The sequence below is a fragment of the Hyperolius riggenbachi genome, chromosome 7 (assembly GCF_040937935.1).
Source record: "Hyperolius riggenbachi isolate aHypRig1 chromosome 7, aHypRig1.pri, whole genome shotgun sequence".
NCBI classification, from domain to species: domain Eukaryota; kingdom Metazoa; phylum Chordata; class Amphibia; order Anura; family Hyperoliidae; genus Hyperolius; species Hyperolius riggenbachi.
Window position 1 is genome coordinate 99,174,319 of NC_090652.1, and position 25,612 is coordinate 99,199,930.

At 43.2% G+C, this 25,612-nt stretch overlaps 1 protein-coding gene across 2 annotated transcripts in view; it reads left to right on the plus strand.

Moving 5' to 3' along the window:
* The window catches only part of COG7 (component of oligomeric golgi complex 7), an 88,751-nt gene that overhangs the window by 36,375 nt on the left and 26,764 nt on the right, over positions 1–25,612 (plus strand). For both annotated transcript variants that reach the window (XM_068244446.1, XM_068244445.1), the window contains exons 8-11: positions 11,036–11,234; positions 20,366–20,493; positions 21,862–22,016; positions 23,743–23,859. In XM_068244446.1, coding sequence (XP_068100547.1) covers positions 11,036–11,234; positions 20,366–20,493; positions 21,862–22,016; positions 23,743–23,859 — 599 coding nt within the window. The remainder of the gene's footprint in view (positions 1–11,035; positions 11,235–20,365; positions 20,494–21,861; positions 22,017–23,742; positions 23,860–25,612) is intronic.

Sequence of the window (25,612 nt, forward strand, 5' to 3'; positions counted from 1 at the left end):
CCTGTAGAATCAGGTCCTCCGCTGTAGGCCTCACCTCCACCTCCGACATTCTGCCAAAACAGCTCCAGCACGTCTGTCACTTCTGCTCCACTCCAGACATGCTTGGCCCATGTGTCCCCATCCGAAATGGCCGCTTGGATACGCATAGGAAGTGGGGTAGAACGTCAGGTTTCTGTAGGCAGTGTGTTCTGTGCCTTCCGTTCCCCATTGGTTTCTGTGTTCCTGATGGTGCTGTCAGGCTCAGGTCCGGCTCCGGTCAGGATGCGTGGGCCGGAGATCCGGACCCAAAAAATAGCGCATGTTGGAAAAGAGTCCGGATCCGATCCGGCTCCGGTACGTACGGAACGGACGCGTGTGAACGTCCGCATAGACATTACATTGCTATGCGGAACGTACGTTCCGTTTGTACAGTATGCGTTACGGATCCGATGCGGAAAATCCTGATAGCGAACGCTAATGTGAACCGGGCCTTACACCTAGACCAACCCAAACCTGCTGCTTCTGCATTTTTGACAGAAAGGGGCTTTTAGGCAAAACATTTGTAAATCAAAATCGTCACATTGTTGTCTGTTAATATTTTAATCCTGCCTCAGGAAGATTCATATCCATGTTGAGTTTAAGACCATGCCACAAAAATCCTATGTACAGGCTGTATGCTCCTTGGACCCAGGAGGAAGTGTAGTCCTCAGCAACCATTTACAGTCTAAACCAGGAAACGCTTATAATATAAAATGTTTGGTTTTTTTTTGCTATAAAGATGCATCAGTGCCGCACAAATGTTTTTGATGTGTACTGTACTTTGAGCCTTTGCTGTCTACAGTAATTCTACTGTAGTATTGTCATTTTGATTACTCACTTCATTTTGCTGCTGCATTAACTGGACGCGGCTTTGCTTTGTATGCAGTGGATGTGGCCTAATTGTATTTATTTGGGATTTTTCGTTGTTAGCCTTATGAGTATTCATATTACTGCAGCCCTAACATTATAGCTGCTGTATAGGTATTACAGACAGATAGGCAGGGAGCACACTTGTTCCACTATTTTCATGGGCGATTTTGGGGGGTTTCCAGGACTCCGAGCTTGCTTTACTATTTGCGTTTCCCACCTGTGATTTTCCATGTTTGTTCACTATTTTCAGGATTGCAGTAAAATACGTTGCAATAGGGAATGTGTGCACCATGCAGGAAAAAGCAGAAAGTGGATTTAAAATTACATAAAAAATTTGAATACAAAGCGTCATTTCTGGGCAGGCTATTACATTTAATGGCCAGTGTGGCGGTAAGCGTTTTGCTAGGTTTTGCACACATTTGTAAAATATACTTTGATGCATATATTTTATTGCCTTTTTTATTCACAGGAGGGGTCATGTGTCTTTTTGTAAAATAAAATTATGCTAACAAAGGTAATACATATTGATACAGTGTACAGAGGATAGCGGGTTGGCACTATGTTAGGTCAGACAGTGGGCTGTGCTTCTGTTTGCCTCATTAGTAGCCCATGATCAGCTTTAGCGTGCTCTGGTATACAGTTCATACAATGTGGAAGAAGAGAAAGTGCGGAGAAATCCGGCACTGCTAAAATGCTGATTTTATTGTATCAAAAGATAAAGTGCATACATCATGTTCAAATGGTCACAAACAACTGTTTCTTTAACAGTTGCACAGCATCAGAACTTTGTTTTTCTTACCAAAGCATCATTTTTAGCTGCATTTTTATCTAAGCTCCACCCATCAAAGAAAAAAAGCCCAGGCTTTTTTTTCCCTGATGCTGTGCAGAGCATGATGGGATTTCCTATGTTGTTATTCACATTGCCTAGCAACTGGGAGAGGTGCTCAGGACACAGGACAGTTGGAACTGTGTCTCATGCTCCCTGTCACCTCCTTTCAACCAAAAATATGGCTGCCATCATGAAATCAAACATTTGCCTGTTCTTTTAAAACCGTGTGGGTAAGAGATTATATTACCTATCAATTTCAATTAACATAACTAATGTAACTTAATTACCGTATGTTTGTTTAGGCTGGAATTCCTCTTTAAGCCTGACAGCCGTTTTGCGCATATCTGCGCATCTACGGAGCAGCCTCGATTTGGTATGTTCACACCGCAATTTTGTCTTTGTGACCATTTTAGCAGTGCCGGCTTTCTCCGCACTTTCTCTTCTTCCACGTAATATACGGTATATTGATTCACATGAATCTTGGCATTGCTTCTTTTTATATCTCCCTTTTTTAGAGTTACATTATGTAACAACCCCTCCTTTAGGTTCCTCGATAATTGCGGGCTGAATGTTTTAAATTCCGTCCTCCTAGTCTAGGTGATTTCATTTCACTGGAAGTAATTTCTTCTTAGTAGTGAGACCAAGCCCTGCTATTCCAGATCATTCCAGCTTCTCTTTACTGGTTTAATTGAGGTCAGAGAATTAGGGCTCGTTTCCACTATCGCGAATCTGCATGCGTCCAACGCATGCAGATTCGCACATGTAATGCAAGTGGATGGGCCTGTTTCCACTGTAGCGTTGTTGAGGTGCGTTTTTTTCAGCGGTAAAAAAACGCACAAAAGAGCCAACGAATTCGCCTGCGAGTGGAATGCATGCGAATCGCCGCTAATGTATTTAATAGTAAAAACCCATGCGTTTGTTACATGCGTTTTTACCCGCGATTTCGCACCTTTTTCAATTTTATTTTGCCCTGGCAGTGTCATGGTTAATTTCGCATGGCACCCTGCCATGCGAAATCGCACGCGAAATCGCGGGTAAAAACGCATGCGGAAACGCATCCGCATGCGTTTTTACAAGCGTCGGAATGCCGGCGAAATCGCGTCGCAACAGTGGAAACAAGCCCTGAAACTATACTTGGGTGTTACTGATTTGAGCACCCAACCTGCTTGAAGTCATTTGATGTTTTCCAAAATGGTATTTCTATAAAGCAAAGTCACAAAATGTTATTGCATCTAATAAAGTTTTCGGCTTGGACATCTTGTTAGTCCTAAGTGGAGTGGAAAATGTAGGCTGTGATGCAAATGGGACTTGGCCGGTCCTGAGTCTTGCTTCACTGGTCGCAAACTCCAACAACCTTGATGTAACCAATTGATATGTTTTTATGACCTCTCCTCTAGGCACTTGTGGTTTGAACTTCATGTTTTTAATTGATCTTTTTTTCCCTTATCTGATGTAAGTGCACCTTCCCATAACCTAGTTCCTCTCTCTCTTTTCTTGGCACTTAATGTGTAATTGTCCATCATACTCAGTGCAAACAGCATTTTTTTGTGAACAAACTTTGTATGTTAACCACTTAAAGAGAAACTCCGACCAAGCTTTGAACTTTATCCTAATCAGTAGCTGATACCCCCTTTTACATGAGAAATGTATTCCTTTTTACAAACAGACCATCAGGGGGCGCTGTATGGCTGATATTGTGGTGAAACCCCTCCCACAAACAAATTCTGAGTATGTACTCTTGGCAGTTTCCTGTCTGTGAACCCTGTTGCATTGTGGGAGATAGCTGTCTACAGCTGTTTCCAACTGCTAAAACAGCAAGCAGCAGCTACATCACCTGCCAACAGTAAAAATGTCACCATGTAATGTTAGAATGTAAATCAGGGATTTAAAAGATTTTACAATGGGCAAACACTGATTAAATTATTTATACATAATTCTTGTAAAAATGAAGCACTTTTTTATTACATTATTTTCACTGGAGTTCCTCTTTAAGTACCAGCAGTCTCTGGCCCCTTAACCTCCCTGGCGTTTCGATTATGCGCAGGTTTTTTCAACCTAATTTTTTTTTTTTAATCATGTAGCTAGCCTAGCGCTAGCTACATGATACCCCATCCTTTCTGATTCCCACCCACCCTTCCGATCGCCGCCGGCGCCTATGCCCGTCAGGAAATCTCGTTTCCTTCAGGGCTTTCCCCGTCGCCATGGCGACGAACGGAATTACGTCATTGACGTCATAGGGAGTCCCGATCCACCCCTCAGCGCTGCCTGGCACTGATTGACCAGGCTGCACACGGGGTCTGCGGGGGGAGGGCCCTCTTTCGCGGCGGATCGGCGGCGATCGCAGCAAACACGCAGCTAGCAAAGTGCTAGCTGCGTGTTTGAAAAACAAAATTATTCAAATCGGCCCAGCAGGGCCTGAGCGGTTACCTCCGGCGTCTCTGGACGAGCTCAGCTCATCCAGAACGCTAGGGAGGTTAAGGACCAGTGACTTCCTGGTACAAAAAGGGTGCTCACTGACGTCACTCCACACGGACCCGTTGCTCTCGCCGTTTGCCCCACTCTCCCATCGCTGCAGCCCACACACTCTACCGTTGCTATGACAGTAGAGATCCGTGAGTCGGTCAGGAACCGATTTCATTATTGATATGAGGTGCGCCGTAAGTATCCGATAAGAGGGCAACAGTGCGTTACCACAAGCACAGTGCTTGGGTAATGGAAGTCTATGGGTGACACACGTAGTGTTAATGACAGAGTGCGGAGTAGAACGACAGGCATCCCAGTGACGTACTTCCTGCCCAGCAGGGAAGGGGGGAGGTCACTGAGCAGGGGGCGGTACTATGCATATGACCCTGTTGGCGCACTCTGCCATAGAGTAATATTTTTGTCATTTTTTTTGCATTGTGGTAGGATGCCGCAGAAGCATCGCATCTCAGCTTAACCCAAAAATCAGGAGCAAAGGACAACATAACTGAGAAGTGGAGGCTGCCATATTTATTTCCTTTTAAACAATGCAAATTACCTGGCTGTTCTGCAGATTCTCTGCCTCTAATACTTTTAGTCATAGACACTGAACAAGCATGCAGAAAGATATTTTGACTGCATTATCTGCATTCTTGCTTCAGGTGTGTGATTCAGAAACTACTGGTTCATGAAAGATCAATAGGACAGCCAGGCAACTGGTATTGTTTAAAATGTAATAAATATGGCAGCCTACATATCCATCCCGTTTCAGGTGTCCTTTAAAGAGGAACTGTAGTGAAAATAACATAATACAATTATTATTATGTTTTTATTTTTTTTTGCAATATTCATTTACAGAAAAAAAAACTAAAAAAAAAAAACTTTCCTCGCCCTGATTTATATTCACTAGTGGTGACCTCTTTAGTTCTACCAGCCTCCACAGCTCCTCCCGCCACATCGCCTGGCTCCTGACGACGGCGAAACGCCGAAACTAGTCAAGCTGTGGAGGCTGGGCATTATCCGATGACCCTATTTGATTTGTATATCCACTGGATGTGCTATATGCTGTATATTTACTGAAGTGTCCCTGTCATAAGGTCCCTCAATGTGAGTACCTTGTGTACAGTTTTTTTTTTAATGTTGTTTTTAGCAATAAATGCTGTGGTACTTGAAAATGGGTAACGGAGGTTTGGCTTTTTACTTTGGTGGTGGTCACCTGTTCTGTCTGAGTGCGGGGTGACTGCAGATACCATCATTTTATCACTGAGGACCAGATATAGCGCGGAGGATTACACTGAGATTGTAAGGTTGACCATTTGGTAAAATTGGAACATTAATGACCACCTAATGTGTATTTCAGAGTCGCGTACAAATAGAAACCGTTTACAGTGACTTGGTGGTGTCCGTAAACTGCTACATCTATGAAGACAGCAATATGTATGGATTTGTCTAGAGGCCTAAGGGCCCATTCACACTGGGGCGATTAGCGGGCATTTACCGCTGATCGCCCGCGATCACTAGCTCTTTTTTTAAAGCGCTGGTGCAATATAAACTATATGGCAGTGAGCTCAATGTCGCGATTCACAGTGAACGAAAACATGCTACATGCAATTTTTTTTTCTGCATTTTAGGGCGATCGTGATTGCAATGTATTTAAACCGCAAATTACGATCACTAAGAAATCATGAAAATGTACAGTGATTTTTATTAATTTTTTTTTGCCTTTAGTGCTAAAAATCACCACGTCAAAATGTTAGCGATAATCACTAGCATTTTGCTATAGTCAGTGTGAACAGGGCCTAAAACGCGGGCTTTGACTAGGAATCAGTGATACCACTGTGGCACGAGTCAGCTTCTTATTGCTGTTGCCCACACAGCGGCTTCTGGTACATACAGTATGTAGAGAGCACATACACTTCATAGTCTAATGGTTTATTAAAACCCACCTTTAGCTAACCTATATTTAGCATTCATTATTAAAGAAGAAAGCTGTCATTTAGCTGTTAACCCTCCAGACCTCCTCAGGTTTATAGCTCTGTCCTTTCATACTTAAATGCACTTCCTTTTTTTGTTCACTTTTAATGAGTTTGGGCCTGAAGATTGCTATCTGCATTGCAAGAATGTAAAGGAGATATACATCTCTTTTGCCCTTCACACTTCAGTTTCTACCACCATTCTACAAGTTGCAGGCACATTTCATTATGAACAAGTATTTTACTGACTTAAGGGGCCCATACACCTAACGATTTTCCTGCCGATATACAGCAGATTCGATCACTGTGATCGAATCTGCTGTGAAAACGCTGCGCAAACGATTGATTTCCGTCCGAAATCAATCGTTCCCGTCGAGCCATCCGTGCGGAAGATTTTTCTCGATCGCCAGCGGGTCGGGAGTGTGTCGATAGCGGCGTTCGAATGCCCGACGACCGGCGGCAGCACCACCACAGATTGTGATCGGTTTCAGGCTGAAATCGATTCACAATCTGTTTGCAGTAAAGGCAGCCATACGCTCTCTCTCTGATCAGATTCGATCTGTTGGTCGGATCTGATGGCAAATCAACCAGTGTATGGCCACCATTAGAGGAATGCAGAGGAGCTTTATCCAAGGATTGAACTTCATTCCAATCAGTAGCTTATACCACTTTTCCTCGAATAGATCATATGGGGGGGTCTGTATGGCCGATATTGTGGTGAAACTCCTCCCACAGTGTGATGTCATGACCATGGTCCTGACAGTTTGCGGTCTGTGAACGTCATTGCATTGTGGGAAATAACTGCTTTTTCCAACTGCTAAGCAAGCAGTATCTCCCTCTGTGCATAGAACACGCAGTAATGAACATTCCTTACAGATAACCTGGCAGAACACCAGTGATAAATTTCAGAATGTAAATCGGGAAGAGAAAGGAGTTTACAATGGCCGAACACTGACTCAATTATTTATAGGTGAATATTGTAAAAAATAAGCAATTTTATTCATTATGTTATTTTCACTACAGTCCCTTTTTTAAAGTGATCCTGCAGTAAACCTGAGCATTGTAAGTGTAACATGATGGTAGAATCTGTGACCAGAACAGAACTACAGTAAAAGCTGTAGAACAGAAGAGTTCACTATTTCTGATATATACCCAAATGATTAATATCCACATTAATGCTGTTGACCAGAGTGTCAGGAAGAAGTCCCACCCTCCCGTTCACACAGTAAACCAATAAGAATGCAAGGTTGAAGGACAACTTTACTGACCAATGAAGGAAGTCTGGAGGTCAGCTCCCATTGTATGCAGTGTGATGATCCGCTCAGCTGGCTGCACAGGCAGACAGCTGTTTGTCCATTCCTCTAGTCTGTGGGCTGCAGGTCTCTGGAACAGAGACCTGTCTTTCCATTGCAAGTTTCTGGTCTGTTCTCTTGCTGGGGAATTTGCATACATTCGTTATGCAAATCCCCTACCTGCCTTCTTTGATGACTGGCACTATAAGAGCTTTATGTTTCCCAGAAGGCTTTGCTGGTCATTTCCTTTCCATGCTCTGTTCCTGATGGACACTGCTGGAGTGTCAGCCATTGCTATCTAGTATAGTTAATTCCTGGGGGTTGCTTTAGGCTCCCCTTCTAGCCCAGTCAGGTTGTATTATCTGTATTGCCTGTTCTGTCTTGTCTTGCCTGTTGCCATTGTCCTGCCCCAATGGTGGTCGACAGGAAATGGTTCTGATCTCTGTTCTTGGAGTATAGCTGGTGCAGCGGTTGCTACCAGCTATCTCTTCTGTTCTGTCTCCTGGGATCGCGCTAGCTACTTTTCGCTAGCGCTGGGGATCCTTCTGTTCTGTCTTCTGGGATCGCGCTAGCTACTTTTCGCTAGCGCTGGGGATCCTTCTGTTCTGCTACTCTGTACCTGGATCACGCTAGCCACTTTTCGCTAGTGCTGTGGATCCTATCTCTCGTTTGTCCCTGTTTTCGTGTGTCTGTCTTGTCCGCTACGCTTGCTGCAGGCTCGGTGAGGTAACCGTTAAGCAAGCGCTCGCGTCCTCTGTTTCATGTTTGTCTGTTAATGGTTAGTTAGGCGTGCTTGTCTCTATTGTGCTTATCACGTGGAGGTCGCGCATAACCGCGTGCACTGTTGCGAATGAGTGCGGTGTTCACGGTTAGCTAGCGTTTGTTATTTTCCGTATCTCTTTATTGTATTTGCTGTGCCTTTGCTACCCTCGTATTCTATTCTGATCTGCCTTGTGTCACGTCTGGCGATCGCACCTCTCGCGTTCCTATTTCGTATCTGCTGTTGTGTGTGCGCGGTCGCGGGGTGGCGACTGGATTGGCGCACACACATACAACCAATCCCTTTGCTCAATCTCATTCGCAATCGCCTCTCTTGCGATTGCGTTCTGCGCTTCGTACAATTCCTGTCTGGCACTTGTGGAGGTACAGAGGATTGGTTCCTCTGCACTCCCCAGCGCCATCTGCCGACAGGAATTTCCCTCTACAGGTGCGTAGCACCTTTTGCTGGGTGCCTGCAAATATACGCTTGTGGAGGATTTCCGCCGTGTCAGCGCACGCGTTGTGCGCTGATCACGGAGAAAGTTCCACAATCGTTACATGCAGTATCTCTTTGCTATTATAGCCTATTGAGTTGATCAAGATCAGATTGCTAATCAAGAATTAATGCATTTCACAGCTGCCTCAACTGCTATCAGTATTCAACAGAAATGTGATCAGAATCGACTTGCTAGAGATGGTATTACTTTCCTCATTCCTGTGACTGCAGTTAAAGGGGCACTATAGCGAAAAATTGTAAAATTTAAAATATTTGCAAACCCATACAAATAAGAACTTTTTTTCCAGAGTAAAATGAGCCATAAATTACTTTTCTCCTGTGTTGCTGACACTTACAGTAGGTACTGTATATTCCTGCGTATAAGACTACTTTTTAACCCCTTGAAAATCTTCTGAAAAGTTGGGGGTCGTCTTATACGCCGGGTGTCATCGATGCGGGGTGTTACGCCCTATCCTTTTACCGCCTCTCAGATCTCCCTGCTGAGCGCAATCTATTCTTCAATACTGCTCTGATAAACAGGTAGACAAGGAGAGCTGACCAGTCTACTTAAAGCAGTAGGATCAGCCATACAATGCCAGGGAAAAAAACACATATATAAGTAGATAAATACTTGATCTACTTACATAACAGATGTATTGTGCTATCCACGTTTTGATTTCAGTGAATGTTATATAGTAAATTACGAGAATTCTGTTCCTGGTGGGGGCCATGTCTTTCGCCCACAGTTAAGGCTAACTCGTGATGTCATTTCTGTCCTTTACTTTTTTTCTTGTCTCCTCCAATCTCTGAGTCACCTCAGCCTTGCTTGTAAACACAAGTGAGTAGGGGATTAGGTTTCAGATAAGAAGCTGGCAGGGAAATAAAGGGAAGAGGAGGAATAGATTATAGATAAAGAACCCCCAGCATGCAATTCTTTGGCACGACTACTAAAGGGCCAGTGCTCCTTAAGTATGTGATAACTCCAAATCATAACAGCAGAAAAGGTTTTGTAAGTTTTGAATGCAGGCTTAGCATCTTTATCACTTAATACACTCAGACCAGTTGCTGTTGAAATTTGATTTTTATGGTGACGATACTGCTTTAAGGAGAGTTGACCAATGCATAGTTACATAGTTATTTTGGTTGAAAAAAGACATACGTCCATCGAGTTCAACCAGCATAAAGTACAACACCAGCCTGCTCCCTCACATATCCCTGTTGATCCAGAGGAAGGTGAAAAAACCCTTACAAGGCATGGTCCAATTAGCCCCTAAAGGGAAAAATTCCTTCCCGACTCCAGATGGCAATCAGATAAAATCCCTGGATCAACATCATTAGGCATTAACTAGTAATTGTAGCCATGGATGTCTTTCAATGCAAGGAAAGCCTCTAAGCCCCCTTTAAATGCAGGTATAGAATTTGCCATAACTACTTCCTGTGGCAATGCATTCCACATCTTAATCACTCTTACTGTAAAGAACCCTTTCCTAAATAAATGGCTAAAACGTTTTTCCTCCATGCGCAGATCAACAAGTCAATTGATTATGTACTGTTATATACTGGGTAACACATACAGTACAGCACCAGTATCTGTTCATACACAGCACCAGTACAGGATTTTTTAATTTTTATTTTAATTTGGTGTGCGTTGGAAGAGGGGTAGTCTTATACGGCGAGTATATCCCAAACTCAATATTTTAACTGGAAAAGTTGGGGGGTCGTCTTATATGCCCAGTCGTCTTATACGCCGGAATATACGGTATTAGAAATCTGACAGAACCGACAGGTTTTGGACTATCCCATCTCCTCATGGGGGATTTTCAGGGTTTTGTATATTTTCCAAAGCACTTAGTGAATGGCAGTTGCTCTGTCCAACTGCCAAACTGTCGCGAGCAGGGAAGCTGGCCAGCATCATTGTTTAAATGCTTTTTAGGGAATATCTTTATAAAGAATAAAAGCTTTGCTGAGAATCCCCATGAAGAGATGGACTACTCCAAAACCTGTCGGTTCTGTCAGATGTCTACTACCTACTGTAAGTGACAGCAACATAGGAGAAAAGTAATTTATGGCTCATTTTACTGTCGCTCACTTGATCCTGTCGCAGGCTCCGGTGGATTAAGTGAGACGCGCTGCTTCTGCTTTCATTTATTCAGGGGGAAGCGTCAGTGTCAGATAACCAAGACTACTGTAGTTGTTGAAGTTTCCCATTTCACCAATGTTGGTGGTGATTTGTTTTATAGGTTTGCTCACTTTAGACCTTTCTGTGTATTGAATGTTCTTGTACATGTATTATTGTCCCTTGTGAGCTGTATATCACATGACTTTACTGTTGCCACAGGTATTCAAGAAGCCTCATGAGGTGGTGACGGTTCTGATGATCCAGACTCTGGCTGCGATGGTTCCGTCCATTCCAGTGTGTCTGAGCACAGCCATGGAGAGATCCAGTCCTGAGCACAAGCTCAGCACGTTGCTGGAGCTCTATGAAGCCACAGGTCACTTTGCTAAGTCTCTGGAGGCTGCCATACTGCCCAGCATTGGTAAGACTTTCCTATACAGTGCTTCTGTAACTGTTATTCACATGGCTCCTAATAATAGTGAATGAGCTACAGACCGCTCTTCAGCCAAGTACAAGCAGCTGTCACTGCAGATGTGTAATAGGGGGAGCTGCTCCTGCAGCTGCAAGAGGGCCTGGGACTGTGGGGGGTCAGCTTCTTATGCTAGGTACACACAATTCAATTTTCTGACAGATTTACTATCAGATCGACTATTTTCAACAGGTCTGATCCGATTTCCGATCACTTTTTCCATCGATTCTCCGGTCACGTTTATGGAAAATCGATCGGACATGTTGGAAATAGCTGATCTGGCAGTAATTCTGTCAAATCAAAGTTTGGGGGGGGGTTTCATGCTTTGTAATTGCACCTCTAACTGCAGTGGACCATTCCGCTGTGAGCAAATCGTAAACCTCATGTTTGAACAGTTAAAGACACTGAAGCAAAAAGAAAAAAAATTGATATAATGAATTGATTGTGTAGTATGGATAATTACTAGAACATTAGTAGCAAAGAAACCATTCTCATATTTTTATTTTCAGTTATATAGTGATTTTTATAACATTGCATCATTCTCTAATATTTGCACTTTACACACTACTCAGCATCCTAAATGATTTTACAGAGCAGCCTAGTGAACTATTCACCTGTCCTCTGGAGAGAAAAAGAAAATACAGTGACTGACAGTTGAGATAACAAGCTTCAGAAGACAGAGCTCTCTGCGACTTTGAAAGTCGTGGAGCTCAATGGCTCTTTTGCATAGATAACGAGTTTCTTAACTCTTCCTGTACTGGAAACAATATTAGACTTAAGTCTCTGCTCCTAATGTTTTATTTCTTTGCTGTACCACACATACAAATCATTATATCATCATCCTTTTTTTTTTTTTTCACTTCAGTGTCTCTTTCATAGTTTATGGGTAATGCTGTGGGCCTTAAAGTGGATCCGACATGAACTTTTACTCATTGCATAATTGTGTTCCTTTCCTATTGTTTATAGGGCATTCCTCAAGTCAAATACTTTTTTGTTTTTGCTTTAATACTCCAATTCCCTATAAACTAAACAAGCCTCGTCCACAGCTTTTAAGAGAGCCTTGGCATTTTCAGACAGTAGCAAGGGCTCATGGGTGCTCAGTGTGGGCAGGAGGAGGGGGAGGTATTACTAGCCAGAGTTTCCCTCACAGGCTGAGTGCTGAAGATGCAGATAAGCTTGCCTGTGTGTAATGCTTACAAACAACATGGCTGCTCTCATTGTATCACAGGAAGAAATAATCATATTCTATTGAAGCTGTTTGCAGCTAGATTTGCTGTGTAAACTATCTAAACTTTAGATAAGATATATAGACAAGTTACTTGTTATAGTTAGTTTTTCATCTCGGATCCGCTTTATTGATAAGACAAAAATAAAGTTAAAATCCCATTATCTCTTTAAGTGAATAGCATTTTTGACACTCCATATGAAAATGGATGTGAACACTGCAGCTCGCTCCATCCTTTATATACAACCAGCTAACCCAGAATATTTTGGTTAGGTCATCCAAACGTACCATTTGTGCAGATGCTTTACCTGAAGCAAATAAGCAAAGAAGTTTCATAACTGAATTAAATCCAGAAGCTTGTGGCGGCACACGGGTATGTGACCGGCTGCACTGCACAGGCACAGGACGGCTCATGCCTGCACAGCAGTATAGAGACGCCTTTCTGGTTCGCTGGAAAAAGCCGAGCCCGTTTGGCTCCCTGCTGCTGCGCCAGCATGAGCTGACTGCTGACTGAAAGGCAGCAGCTGCATGATATAGCTAAAAGTTTTACATCCACTTGGAAATATTAGTGTCTCATTGTCCATCCTCAATAGTGAATGGGCTATACATTACTGCCCGGCGTATGGATGGTTGGAGAAGGAGAGTATTTCAAACTACAGTAAACAGACAGCGTATTGCAGTACATAGGAGAGGGTGCACCATTCCTTGCTCTATTAGAGTTTATTAGTGGTAAAACAGCAAAGGCTGCGTCCCTGGTTTGAATCCCAGCCAGGTCAACATCTGCAAGGAGTTTGTATGTTCTCCCTGTGTCTGTGTGGGTTTCCTCCGTGCACTCCGTTTTCCCCTACATCCCAAAAACATACAGATAAGTTAATTGGCTTCCCCCTAAATTGGCCCTAGACTGCGATACATACACTACACGAAACATACATAGACTTATGACTATGGTAGGGACTAGATTGTGAGCCCCTGAGAGACAGTGACAAGACAATATATACTCTGTACTGGCGCTGCGTAATATGTCGGCGCTATATAAATACTTAAAGGGGTGTTATGGCAAAAAATATTAAAATTTAAATAATGTGCAAACATATACAAATAAGAACTATGTTTTTTTCCAGTAAATTGAGCCATAAATTACTTTTCTCCTATGTTGCTGTCACTTACAGTAGGTAGTAGAAATCTGACAGAACCGACAGGTTTTGGACTAGTCCATCTCTTCATGCGGGATTCTCAGGGATTTATTTATTTTTAAAAGCACTTAGTGAATAGCAGTTGCTCTGTCCAACTGCCAAAAAACTGTGTAGCGAGCAGGGAAGCTGGCCAGCATCATTCTTTAAAGGGCAACTGAAGTGAGAGAGGTGTGGAGGCTGCCATATTTATTTCCTTTTAAGCAATACCAGTTGCCTGGCTGTCCTGCTGATCCTCTGCCGCTAATACTTTTTGCCATAGCCCCTGAACAAGCATGCAGCAGATCAGGTATTTCTGACATTATTGTCAGATATGACAAGATTAGCTGCATGCTTGTTTCTGGTGTGATCCAGACAATATTGTAGCCAAATGCATCAGCAGGACAGCCAGGCAACTGGTATTGTTTAAAAGGAGATAAATATGGCAGCCTCCATATTCCTCTAACTTCAGTTCCCCTTGAAATCCTTTTTAGGGAATATATAAAGAATAAAAGCCTTGCTGAGAATCCCCTATGAAGAGATGGACTAGTCCAAAACCAGTTCTGTCCGATTTCTACTACCTACTGTAAGTGACAGCAACATAGGAGAAAATTAATTGATGGCTCATTTTACTCTGGAAAAATCATACTTCTTATTTGTCTATATTTGCACATATTTTACATTTTACAATTTTTCGCTATAGTGCCCCTTTGAATAAAATAAATAAAAGGCATACCAGACAGAGTATAGGCAGAGCTACCAGCCTAATGCTGGCCATACATGGTACAATTTTTTCATAGAATCTTACCATTTCTATGTAATATAAGGGAACTGCCTAAATTATCCTTTCAGTATATTCACTTAATTTACCCTTATACTACATAGAAATGGTAAGATTGTATGAAAAAATTGTACCATGTATGGCCACCATTACAGCCATTTTGCGGTATTACCGCTTTCTCAGAGACCAAATACACTTTTGGTCTCTGAAGAAGCGGTAAGACCGCAAAATGGCTGTAAGGCCGGTAACTCTGCCTATTCTCTGTCTGGTATGCCTGTACTGTGTTACCAATGTCTAAATGAGAACACACCCGTGGGAAAGTGGTATACAGCTATATCTATTAGCCAAGCATTTAGTGCCGATCATCTAGCTCTGAATACAGATAGTAAACAACCAACCTCTGGCCAAATGTATTGTAGCAATCCCTTCCTTCCAGTAATGCATCTGAAAGAACAGCAGTAAAGAGCAGCTGTTAAGAGCATAAGCAAACTTCACATAAAATTGTTTAATAATCCCACACATCCTGAAGGTCCTTTTGAGTGACTCATTCCTTCCCGACTGAGTAAACTCTCACATACCTCCATACAGTTCTTCATTCAGCTAGTTAAAATGAGCATTGCACAACCGCAATTAGTCCTTGTTCAGTTGGATTCATGGTCTGTTTCCCCTTTAAGCACCTTGTTCTTGGCTTTCTGACATAAGCATAGGAAATTGGCCTGCCTTACTGGCTGGAGTCCATGGTGTAAAAAGGCCCTCTACAATTATTCTGCCACTACTCAGTTCCATTCCGTTCCATGCAAGGCGCTAAATCTACAGCTGATTTATCCATCTGTGCTGTGACCTCAAGATCAGTGTCATGCAAGGTCAAACTTGTGTTTAAAAGGAGCCATGTAAACGTGGTTTTAATTTTGAAAAGTTAAAGGGAACCCAAGGTGAGAGTGATATGCAGACTGCCATTTTTATTTCCTTTTAAACCGTATCAGTTGCCTGGCTTTCCTCTTGATCCTATATCGCTAATACTTTTAGCCATTGACCCTGAACAAGCATGCAGCAGATCCGGTACTCTGACTTAGCTGACTAGATTAGCCATATGCTTGTTCCAGGATTTTGACTCCGACACCACACTACGCCAGAAGATCAACAGGACTGCCAGGCAACTGGCATTGTTTACAGGGAAATATATATGGCAGCCTCCAATATCTCTCTCACTTCCCTTTATTGTTTTTGACAGATCTAGTGGCTGAATAGTGTACTGGTTAAGGGCTATGCCTTTGACATGGGAGACCAGGGTTCAAATCCTGGCTAAAGTCAGTACCTATTCAGTAAGGAGTCCTTAGGCTAGACTCCCTAATACTGCAGGGTGAGTTTTTGAGACCACCCTTAGTTGCTGCATCTCTCGAGTGCTTGTTGAGTCCAACAGGAGAAAAGCGCTATACAAATGTTAGGATTATTAGTTTTTAAGGGAAGTACAGTACATTGATCACATTTGAAAGGGTTATTCATATTGATCTTGTTTAGCATGTAGCATGGTTTTGAAGCATCCATTGTGAAAGCTGGAAGTGGTGTGGCATGTTAGAAAGATACAGTAGACATCAGCCAGCCATATCCAGCTCATCGTACCATGGTTGATGGGAACGTTTTTTTTTCCCTTTTACATGGCCTGCTAGTGGTTTCTGAAGAGCACCTAGCCAGATCACGGAACTGTTGTTTTATGTTTGAGTACTTTTGCCTTTTTCTGTCATTGGCTTATTTAGTTTCTCTGTAGAAAAGAACACTATGGGCCTGATTCACAAAGCGGTGATAACTCAGTTATCACGCCTAAAAGACTTTAGGCGTGATATCCTTTGCACCGCTGAGTTAGCACCGCTTTGTGCTGGTTATCGCGCGCAAAGTCCTGCGCGCAATTCCGTGCGCAGCGCCCATAGGGTTTAATGGGCGCATCACGCGCACTGCACCGTGCGCCGCGCAAACTTTGCGCGCAAGTTTCATTTTATCACGCATAAACTGAGTTTAGGCGTGATAAAGGGCTTTTCACAGACGTGCAAACACTTTGCATCGCTTTGTGAATCAGGCCCTATAAGTTGACATTCCATCTATATTACTAAGCAGGCCTGGAAATTGTAATTTAGAAGACAAAAAGCTTGGCCATATCTTTGTAAATACTGGCTTTCAGAATCCCTGGATTTGTTACTTTGGGGGGCCTCAAGGCTGCATTGTAGGCACAGAGTGCCGGATGTTGCATCTTGGGGTGTATTCTGTAATTTAGTACTGTAGTTTCATGTGAGTTTAAGCTGTGCACAGGTTCAGGTTAGGTGAATGAGTTTACGAGGGTCAATTTTTCAGCAGCTCTGCATTACCTGTAGCAGATTACATAGGTATCTGTAATACAACTTCAAAAGAAAAGGAATATAAACTTCACAAGAACCTGATGTGTTAGATAACATAGCCCTAATGTCTGCACCTATTCATGCATGAAAAAGGGCCAGCATGGACAGTCTTCTACTCTAAAGTTAACTTGTCTTTGCAGAAGTACGTGCCGCGCCAATACTGAGCCCTTTTTTCAGAAATGTTGTTGTCTGCGAAGCAGTTAAGGTTCCATTTCAGGAAAATAGACCAGTGCTAGATCAGTCCTTTGAAAAGCAATGTTACATTTGGTGTTTTATTTTTGAATGTTCTCACTAATGCATTTGTGTGCCTTCTATTTGTCAGACCCTCTGCTGTACACATTTTTGTGCAGAATTATGTGTAGTTAAATTCAATTGAAGGTCAACCAATGAAAAGCAAGCACAAATATACATAAAATACACAGAAAAACGCCTCAAAGATGCATGTGCTTTTCTACGCAATTTGATGTGAATGAGCCCTTCATACATTTTCTTAAAAACTGCTGTCACCTGACTGCTCCTGTGCTCCTCGTTTGGCTTGTACGGAAAGCCAGGTCTGGCACCTTGGAGATCTAAGGCCACATACACACATCAGACTATAGTCTTTTGAAAATGAAAGATCACAGACCAATCTTACCACCCTTCATGTAGTATGAGAGCCATACTCTACACAGTCTATTCTATGGAGCTGAACTCCCCATCAGAAAAAAAATCTTTGCAAGATGCTGCACACACAGATGCTGTACAGACACAAAAGATCAGTATCTGCAAAAGATCTGTTCCTGCCAAAGATCCGTTCCTGCAAATTGCATTCATAGTCTATGAGATCTTCAGATCATCATACACACCTTAATGGACATTCATCTGCAGATCTGAAAATCCATCCTGGTGGATCTGATCTGCAGATGAATGTCAGTTAAACAAGGTGTGTATTTGGATCTGCAGATCTCATAGACTATGAATGCATTTTGCAGGAACGGATTTTTTGCAGGAACAGATCTTTTGCAGATACTGATCTGTTGAATGTGTACAGCATCTTTGTGTGCAGCATCTTGCAAAGCTTTCTATCTGATGGGGAGTTCAGCTCCATAGAATAGACTGTGTAGGTATGGCTCTCATACTACATGGAAATTGGTCTGTGATCTTTCATTTTCCAAAGACTATGGTCTGATGTGTGTATGTGGCATAAGGCGTGTACGTGCTTTATTGTTGTGTTTTTTGTTTTGGTGTGTAATATTGCAGAACTTATTTTCCTGCAATATCTCCTCATATTCCTTCTTTAGTCTCCTTTTCTCTCACTGACCTCCCCCCCCCCCCCTCCTTTTCCCTTTCAGTTTCTCACTCCAGTCCTAACCCTCCCTTCTCAACTCCTAACACTGACATTCCTCTCTACTCTCCTTAACACTACCCTCCCCTTATTCCACTTCTAACACTAACCCTACCCCTCGCCATTACCTGTAGATGATATTGGCTACAACGTAGCCAGCAAAGTACTGAACAGAGTGCTGTCCCTCAAGGCTCCAAGCCAGTGGTCCTCAAACTAAGGCCCGTGGGCCGAATACAGCCCGCCGAGGCTTTTTCATTGGCCCCCCAAACACAAAATGTATAACTTATAGATGTGACCAGCTGCATCTTTAAATATTGGCAGCTCGCATATAGAATAGCAGTGCTGGCCCCATCCATCCACATACTGTTGAAGCCAGTGAGCAGTAATTCGCTGGCTTCCAATCCAATTCTGCATCAGGTGACACTGCTCCAACTGGAGGGCAGGTTGTCACCTGGGTATGCTGCACTGTCTATTGCACAAAGATGTTCTTTGGGCTCCACATGACTGAATGGCTGCTGCTGGGAGTTCTCCTCTGGGTATAATTGGGGGGAATCAAAACCTAGATTCAATTAAATGTTTTTCAACATCATTTTATGCCCCCCAGCAGTCTGAAGTATGTTGACCCGGCCCTTGCCCGAAACCGTTTGGGGACCTCTGCTCCAAGCACTTGGCTATATCATAGCTGAGCAGCTGTTCTAAATTTCAAATCAGCTACATAACCAAGAGCTCAGCTATCTCTTAGCAGAGCTCTGCTGTCCTGCACCAAAACTTAGGTCCCTGGCTCCCCATAGACGCAAACTTATATTGTGGTATTTGGATAGCAAAAATGTGACAGGTGCCAGTGTGCCAAAAAACGCCGGCTTCGCTAAAATGGGTCCCCTTCCGAAGACGTAAACTACTTGCTTTAGATTTCCTTAAGCCAAAACAATCATTCCTGATCAATTTGACTGAAAACCTAAAGCCCCATCTAGACGGAGCGATCCGGCGGCTCGAATAGCCGCCGGATCGACTTTTCCGCATCCCGCCGTGTACCCGCCGCGTCCCTGCTCCTTCCACGCGTGCGTCGGATTCGATACCCACTCGTCCCCGCCGGCGCCGCTTATCTTCCGCTCGATTCCCTGCTATTGTCCGCTCGCGTGGGTCGAGCAGGGAATCGACCGCGGCGAGATCGGACCTGTCGGATCTTATTGCTCGATTGATAAGTAAGATCGGCACGTGTAGACCCAGCTTTAAGCAGGTACAAGTGTCTCCAGACATTTACTGCCTATCACTTCCATGATCTGTGGGTTGGACCACTCTTGCCCGATGGACATTGTCTTTGTGGGAGCTTCATAGAAAGTTCCTGCATCGGGGGATGCTCTCACATCAAAGAAAGGAAAGACTGGGTTCCCACCTTGGATTTGGGCCTGTATAGGCCAATTTATTATAGCTTGCGCCACAGAACATGCTTATACATCCCCAACCCTTCTTATTCAGGGCTGGTTCTAGCTATAGTGGGCCCCTAGTGCAACAGTTACTTCGGGGCCCCCTTCCAACCAAATCACCTCCAGGCCCCCCCCCCACCCCCCCGGTCACACAATATCATTAGGTGTCCATCATGTGCCCCCTAAAAAGCAATTTTGAGGTTCCCATTATTCACCTCCTTTTCCTATACAGAGTAAACACAGAGCATACCCACTGTCATGAGTCACCATAGCTGGAGGGGAGGAGGGGCACCTTTGGAGGCCCCCACAGCAGGCACTGGGGCCCTTGGGCAATAGCCCCCTTTGCCTCTATGGAAGCACCGGCCCTGCCTCTATTCTGCCTGCAGCCAAACTGAGTATCTGTACTCGCACATTCCCCCATTGATCCTGGAGCCAAGCTTTGTATTTATATAGTACATGTTCCAAATCTGCTGCCCAAAATTATCTTTAAAGTAAATTTTGGCAACAAATGCTTAACGTGTGTTAGGAGCCTTAGGCGTGTTGCTTCTCCCACAATCCCTTGAGGCGATGAGGTAGAGCGTTTCGTTTGAAATATTGTGACCCGCAACTTAAAGCTTCTAGAAAAATGAAATCTTTTCAAACCACAGCTAATTGGATAATGCACATTTACTGATTACAGAAGATAAAGACTTACTGTATATGTATACCTGTTGAATTAACAGATCAGCAAGACTTTTACACATGTGTTGTCTCTGTGCTGTTTTCTGTGTCAGGTGACCACAATCTGGTGAAGGTGACCGAGCTGGTGGAAGCTGTGTATGGAGCCTATAAACCTTTCCAGCTGCAGTACGGTGACCTGGAGGAATCTCATCTTCTCATACAGATCAGTGCCATTCCACTGGTAAGATCCTCAGATCTATTTGAGAGGCTAATTGATGTTATGAACATTAAAGTCACTCCATAGTGAAGGGGGTATGGAGGCTGCCATATTTATTTCCCTTTAAAAACTGAACCCAGGCATGACCAAGGCACCCTCTATTGGGATTTTGCAGTCTTAAATTGGCCATACACATAGATTACAGCCTGATGTCCATTCCAAAAATAAACTTGTGCTTAGCCGAGCTTCAGGAGTTCATAAATGACAACTGGTGGAAACTAAATGCTCACAAAACTGAGGTTATTGTCATTGGAGGTCATTGCTTAGCAGCAAAGCAGTTCCAGACTTGGTCAACACTACTGAGGATAGGAAATGCAGACCTTGTTAACTCTGACTCTGTGTCCAGCTTGGGTCTAGTGACTGATGGGGAATTAAACTCCAGGAATCAAATTTCAGCTGTTGCAAAACATTCCTTTTTTTTCATCTAAGGAATATTGCAAAAGTTAAGCACCTCATGCCTTCATATGATCTTCTGACAGAAGCTGGCAACACCGCCATTGCCACATAAAACCAATCCTTTGCTTATTCGACTGGCTACCCATAAAAGGAGGAACCCTCTTCAAAATTGTCATGCTAACCTTCAAATCTCTACACGATCTAGGGCCCAGATACCTATAGGACTTTTTGCATCTGTGTAACACCTTTCATAACCTCAGATCAACATGATCTAATAATCGTTACCACTCCCAGAGTCCACTCAAAACTTTTGGAGCCAGAGTCTTCTGTCATGCTGCCTCTACTATTTGGAGTGCCTTGCTACCACCCAATCAAGATAGCTTCAAACCTGGAGGCATCTAAATTAAAACTGAAAAGCCACCTGTTCATCCCAGCATTTATGATCATATAACGTTTTCCCCTTAAACTCATTACAAACCGCTATGTGTTGATCTGAGACAAACCTATGCTATTTTGGTCCTAGCGGTTTACAGTTGTGTTGTTGATGATGTGGTAAATTATCAAACCTTGTCTGAAAGGAATATATACAGAAAGGAGTCGATTCCTATCACACACTGTACATTGATTTTCAATAGATTCCAGCAGGGAATTTATTGTAAATCGATTGAACTGCAACGTTGCACTGTTGGATGCAGTGCAATGCTATAGACTGTCTTTCTACAACCGCTTCTGTGTACCCCAATCGACCTACAGCTTCCATCCTGTCCATCTGATACTTTCAATCTGTTTTTATCCAAACTTGACCAAAAGTCGATCGAACTGACCTTTTGGAGGAAGTAGTTCCCTGAAGATCGATCGATCTGTAAGGAATCAAATGAGAAAAATCAATAAGTGTAAGTCAGGTAGATACTCAGGTTTTTCTGTTTTGTGCTTTAGGAGCATGGAGAGGTTCTAGACTGTGTCCAGGAACTCTCTCACTCTGTGTCTCGACTGTTCAGCCTGGCTTCTGGGGCTGTTGAACGTTGTATTAAACTGACAGATGGTCTTGGAGTCTGTGGTCTGCTTCAGGCCCTACAAGCATTATTTAAAAAGTGAGTATGGGTTAACTTTTAATTACGCTCTGTTTTACAGTTGCTATAAATCGATGATCTTCACTTTGCTAACAGATCTGTCACCTGTGTAACAATATGGACCTTATTTTAGTACTGGTGGCCCTTGGAGAACTTAAGTTTAGTAGTGTCTTCATTTATCTTCACTTTGGCTTTGAAATTACCAATTTAACAGGAGCTGCAACTACGGCATGGGACATTAAACTGTGTGACTGCAATTACAGATGGGAGGAGGGGTCCAATTGAGTTACAATATGTAGTGAGTGAAGGTAAGTAATAAAACAGTCTTACCTCATGATAAGAGGTTAAGATTTTAATTGTTTGATTTTGGCGCTCTGAAACAGAGATACACAGCTCAGACACTGTCTCGTATTTACCTGAGGAAGCGGGCAGGTCCCATGGAATGTCTATTTATTGGTGTCGAACACTAAAAATCTTAACCTCTCATCACGAGGTAAGACTGTTCCTATGATAACCTCCTCTCACTACATATTGTATCACAATTGGGGCGCCTCCTCCCATCTTGTTGTCTCCTCCCCTGTGCCTGGGCTTATCTCTGCGACTACATCCAGTGGTCCTTTGTTTTTTCTGAAGTGTTGAACGTTGACTCGACTGAGTCATCACAATCGTAAGGAAACAGTCCTTCTCCATATGCCCCCTGAACCCATAGCAACCCACGTTTGTAAGTAGTTGTTGTTTTTTTACATTTCCCAGAAATACTACATTATTGGCGCTCTTGGTGCTCTCTTAGTCTCCCTGAGTTTCTTTAGCTACTAATGTTCTGTTTATTATCCATACTACACATGTAATTCATTATTTCATAAGTTTATAGCTTTAGATTTACTTTAACATGGGCGCCTAAAGTTCCCTGGGGCCCGATTAAAATAGCATGCGCCGGGTCATGTAAAAATAGCGACGAAGGCTGTCAGAATATCCGCAAGGATTGTGGTGGGGGTGGTTAGGATTAGACTTTTGTTGGGGGGTGGGTGGTTGGGTGGGTTGGAAGGTTGGTCAGCCAGTTAGAGGTTAGGCATTGGTTGGGGAGTTGGTTAAGGTTAGTCATCATTTGGGGAGGGGGGGGGGGTTGGTTGGTTAGGACTAGGCATTGGTTGGGTGGGGGTGGTTGGTTGGGGGGAGGTCGGTTAGGGTTAGGCATCGATAGAGAGAGGGTTCAAGTAAGAATGAGGTCAGGTTAGGCAATAGTAAAATGTTAATCATTTTTTCTGATCGATATATTTAATTACATGGAATCTAATATTGAAATAGCTGTAATTTTACAGATATTCTACTAGAGGCTATCTCTGGCGCCCAAATTACCGCAGTGCCCTTTTTACATGTATGCATGTAATGTACCCTCTCTAATCGTGTCTGTTATATCTGCTGTTGTCTTAATCAAAATGCTTGTCAGCCAAATCAGATTTATACATCATTGCCGTTGTCCCCGGATCTGTAGTACTTGGCACTCTCCCAAAGCAGGCAGGGTGCCAGGAGAACTCACCTGTGTCTGATTTATGTGAGGAAAGTTTGTGGATATCATTAACATTTACTGGCATCGCTGTTGTCAGACGAAGACAGAAGGCAGATTTGCTTGCTTTTGTGGCCGGCGGTCTGGCAGCTCCTGGTGCCGTTTGACACACAGGTGCGCAGGAGCTGTCACTCCACCGCTGCGCTCCATCGCTTCTGACTTGTTTTGTGCTTTATTTCCCAGATATGTGTCCGATTTCACAAACACACTCCAGTCAATAAGGAAGAAGTACAGGCTGGACAATGTGCCCTCTGATTCCCTGTTCCTGGAAGACTGGGCCGCTTTTCAGAACTCTGTCAGGTAATGAGCCCCAGGGCACAGGCTGGAGTGCTTGGTGGGAAAATGACATTCTTCTTCTGGATTACCATATATTCTTACATTCAAGCACCAATCAAAGATAGCATAGTGCTATGAGGAGAAAAGAGAAAGGATGCATGAGGTAATAAAGTGCTATTAACCCATTCATGGATACACATCGGACTAAGGATAGAAGACTGTCATTTTCCATCTCCTGCATGTGTTGTCCTTAGGTTGTCCGTACACATGAGAAGAGTATTGCTTGATCCAACAGTGGACATATAGCTAGGTAGTCAGGGCTCTTTTAAACATTATGGCTCACACCTAACTTTTTTTTTTTTCCCCTCTTATTACAGTCAGTGGAGCTTAGGCTTCGGTCACACATAAACCTTTACATTTCCTGTGGAGTCCTTTCCTATCAGTTTTCTATCAGTTTTTCAGATTGGTACTCTACACCTTTTATGTGTGAACACATCCATAGGAAACAGAAAAAAAACTAACAGGACCGGACTGGAAATGTACAGATTTATGTGGGAACCAAGCCATGAAAAACTCTCTGGACTAGACTGGAAATGTACCCCTGTTATTTGTGAACCCTGGCCACACACCATGCAATTTTTTAAACATCTGTTCAATTTAAGAATTACAATAAATTTTTCTGACTGATTGTAACATTTCAAAAATATGACCAATGTACCACACACTTATGTTAAATTTTTCCTCTATTATGATAAAAATGGTTGGAAACTGTGAGAAAATTGCTAGGGTGTGTATATTAATAAATTGACAATCTAACACACACCATACAATCTTTAGAAAAATTGAAGAAAAATTTCCAGCATTCTAGATCAATAAAAATAAAACTGGAAATCCATGTGGATTTTTCAGTCGAATTGGAAAAAAAAGGGTTGCATTTTTTTTCAACCAACAACAAAACATGCACATGCTCAACCACGTTGTATGCCCTGTAAGCTGCCTAGGCAGGAATGACATCACTTAAATGCAATATACAACAACAATAGGAAATAGTGCCATCACTCAGCAGGGTATAATGTATAATAGCAATCTTTTTTAGTCTACAAAAGGCACAAAATTGATGACCAGGGTAAAAACACTTAAAAATGGAGCGCTCCAAAAACACAGCCACTCTGAATCACTCACACCCAACACCACCCATACACGGGTACCGGTACCAAGCTGACTGACTTCCTAGGTTGAGTGGAGAAGGAGTGGAGATATGTCACAAGTGGCTGTGAAAGTCCTGGCTTGCTATTCCATGTAACTGGAGACTGAGCATAAAAGAGGTATCAGCGGTGTGCATGTAAAGGTAATCTTCACCTGCACAAGCAGGACTCACCAATTGACAGTCTTACCGCCCTCTAGGTGCTGCTGGTAACGAGTGCTTCTCCCCTTGTCGTCTTCACCGGGTCTCAATCCACAGATTGGAGAGATTCCCCGGATGCTGGGGCTACTAGTGTGCACGCTAAGCTTCAAGTCTCTCGCCGGCTAGCCAATTTGCGGAGCGCTCCAGTTCAGCGCGGGTTGAGGGCCCGCCCACCTACACGTTGCGCCCGCCTCTTGCAAGCTTCAACTGTGTGTCAACGCTGAACTGGAGCGCTCCGTAACTTGGCTAGCTGGCAAGAGATTTAGCTTAGTGTGCTCGCTAGTAGCCCCAGCAGCCGGGGAATCTCTCCAATCTGTGGATTGAGACCTGGTGAAGACTACAAGGGGAGAAGCGAAAAGAAAAAGTCAGTTT